Source organism: Coffea eugenioides, unplaced genomic scaffold (genome assembly GCF_003713205.1).
Source record: "Coffea eugenioides isolate CCC68of unplaced genomic scaffold, Ceug_1.0 ScVebR1_3505;HRSCAF=4727, whole genome shotgun sequence".
Taxonomy (NCBI): domain Eukaryota; kingdom Viridiplantae; phylum Streptophyta; class Magnoliopsida; order Gentianales; family Rubiaceae; genus Coffea; species Coffea eugenioides.
Genome location: NW_020864089.1, coordinates 1 through 2,898, shown reverse-complemented (window position 1 = coordinate 2,898; position 2,898 = coordinate 1). Strand labels below are relative to the sequence as shown.

General features: G+C 37.5%; 1 protein-coding gene across 1 annotated transcript; it reads right to left on the bottom strand.

The window, feature by feature from the left end:
• Positions 1-620: 620 nt before the first annotated feature.
• On the bottom strand, positions 621-2,868 carry LOC113758025. The gene is made up of 2 exons (XM_027301056.1): positions 2,218-2,868; positions 621-1,442 (listed from the first exon to the last, which is right to left on the bottom strand). Exons 1-2 carry the CDS (start codon positions 2,866-2,868, stop codon positions 621-623), a joined length of 1,473 nt encoding a protein of 490 aa, XP_027156857.1.
• Positions 2,869-2,898: the final 30 nt, after the last annotated feature.

The following is a 2,898-nucleotide window of genomic DNA, read 5'->3' as shown; positions in this document are numbered from 1 at the left end:
CATATATAAAGGGAAAGACTACTTTTACGTGGAAAGGTGATCTTAATTATAAATTTCAAAAGATAAGAAAAATTGGATTACATAGGCTAATGTTCTTTGTCATGTAACACTATTCACTGATCCGCTCATATAGATAAAAGCATGCGCATTGAGAATTAAACCTCTATACTCCATCCCTACCCCCAAAAAAATGATAGAGATAAAATTTAAAGTAAGGAAAAGAAGAGAGAGTTGATTTTGCAAGCATATGAAAACTGTGTACCTTAACATCCACAGGAACAACTCCATTTATGGAGCATAGACAAGTATGACTCAATTCAGCGTTTTGTTCCTTAGGGTTTGATTGTATCATACCTCCATGGTTCGATTGTAGGTCTATCATTGGATGAATTGCATTACTGAGATTGATACTAGAAAAAGGACGACCGGTACGGCTAGGCCGTGAACAGCCAAAGGATCAAAACAGGTGCTTATTCCCCCTTATCTCTGAGTAGGTAAAAAAGATGATCTCTCTATCCTGTGAAAATACTCACTCACAAATAATTAAATAAATGCAAGTTCTCAACCATAACTATAGTGAAGTACAGAGACAAAATTTGAAGGGTAATTTAAATATTGTATTAGGATATGTCTACCTTTAAATCCAGAGGAATATTGGCATCATTCTCTTCCACTTTGACTTTCTTAAGTAATGGTGCATCCAATTTTCCGGGACACAAATTCTTCAACTCCGGGCAACGCATTATTTCCAATTGGGTCAGTGAAGGAAATTTGAAGTCACAACCCTCGTGGTGACCACCACTGAAGCTTTGAAGATTTTGGAGGTTTACAAAGCTTAAGGAGCTTAGTTTTGGGAACAAAAATTCCTTGTTGGTTCTTCCCAATGAAATTTCTCTTTTTTCCCCACCATCATGATCTTCTTGACTGGTCTCTTCATTTTCCCCCGCTATAACTGCATACATTGTTGGGCAAAGACCAACTTTCAATTCTTCAAGACTTACAAGCATATCAGCCACGCAAGGTGGATAAAACAAACATGGTAAACTGCACCCCTCTACTTGTAATATTCTCAAGTTTTGGAATACTCGAATCCCTTTTGGATAATTCCTCCAAATGTGGGCTAATCTTGTTAACCCTCTCAATTCCAGTGACTTTAGATTGGGAAGAATTTCAAGCTCCTTTTTTGATGGAATGGGAACTTTTAGACCCTCAAGGTCGAAAAGTAATTCCATCGAAGGACAATCACCCATAGAAAAGCTCTGCAGATTCTCTAACAATGCCACACCATCAGCTTTCGCAATGCATCTGATAACATAGCACCTTGAAAGCACCAAAGATCTTAAGTTCTCAAGAGACCCTCTAAGCATTTCACCTCCTACAAATTGTTCTGGGCGATAACCAGGACTTGTAAGGTCTAGCATTTCCAACCGAGGGAGTGAGACCTGAAAATTAAAACGTAAATTGATTACAAATGCAACTGGAGTGTGGCATTTGCAAGCTTGTTTAATTTCTCTTCAATCTAACTTCGTCTTAAAGTTTGAAATGCATGTCTAGAAATTGCAAATATCGATCAAATGTATTCACGATATTAATTGTTACATAATAGAACAGTTCTAGTACATCCAGGGACGGAAACTAGCCTTGCCAATGACATCAAGTAGGAAACGTAACTCTACCAATGGCATTAGTCCTTGCTATCAAAATAATATTGTCGTCAACAATTTATTCATTAATTTATCATTCGGTCTCTACGGGTGCTAAAAAATTCTACACAAAACAACATTTTTTTTTATACTGATCATATATTGAAGGAGTAGATCAATATGACTACTAAAAAAATTTTCTATATATGTTTAATTAACACTTTTGGAGCAAAATGCTTGAGTCATGAGTTTTTGGCAATCACCTAAATTCATGGTCAACTATTTCTTTGACATGAAGTATATCATATAGAAATACAGAGAGAGAGAGAGAGACCTGGTTGAGAAAAGCTCTGGAATATGTATCGCCTTCGCAGCCAAAGCCCTCTAAGCCCGTATATTTAAGTGTTACTACTTTGAGTTGGGGTAACTCAAGCACTTGATCCTTCATATTTTCTTCCCTCATAACAATGCTTTCCAAATTTTCACAACTATATACGACTATCTTTTGGAGTTTCACTAGACATTTCAACACTGATTGTGAGAAGAGAGTTGTGATTCGCTGACAGTTAGATACCTCAATACCTCTGAGATTGCAAAGTGACGGAGGTTCAATTGGCCCCTTCCACAAGTACTCAATAAAATTCATTCTCAGGAGTTTCATCTCTTGAAGTTGGCTGAAGCAACGAGGTGGAAGATTTCCATAACATATTTCTTCCAATTTGCCAGATGTTAATTCCATGAACACCAGATTTTCAAAAACATGTCGAGGAGCTAGGTTGGTGGTGGAATCAATAAGGCATTCCCATGAACCCGACTTCAATCTGAGCCTTTTCAAATTGACAAATCCACTTTCATCTAAGTCATTCACAAAATTCCCCGAGCGAAACAAGAACCCAAGGTCCAAAATGAGATTCTCAGTTCTCCTGATTATGCTAGTAACTGCAGGACACAATGCTAGTTCGGAATCTTTCTCGTCAGGCAAATAAAGTTTGAAATTCCTCCGAAATTGATAGTCTCCACCGTTTTTTGTCTGAGTTTGTTTGCAACTAATGTTAAATCTTGACAACCTCTCAACAGGGAATTCGCGTAATAATAGAAGCAGGTCGTCAATGCCATGTAAATTAATTTGGAGACATTCAAGGCAAGCCAGTGATGTGATCTCTTTAATGCATCCTCTTTCTTCTTCTGCATTTCTCCCTAGCCGCAATGGACGATGAAATCCCATATACAATTCTTCTAGCTTTTTCAAGCTTGA

Bases quoted from the DNA above. Each gene is read 5' to 3' on its own strand.
- LOC113758025 (XM_027301056.1), bottom strand. From the start codon at position 2,868: ATGGGATTTCATCGTCCATTGCGGCTAGGGAGAAATGCAGAAGAAGAA. The intron at 1,443-2,217 runs GTATCTAACTGT...TTTAATTTTCAG, and splicing joins GCAATCTCAGAGGTATTGAG to GTCTCACTCCCTCGGTTGGA.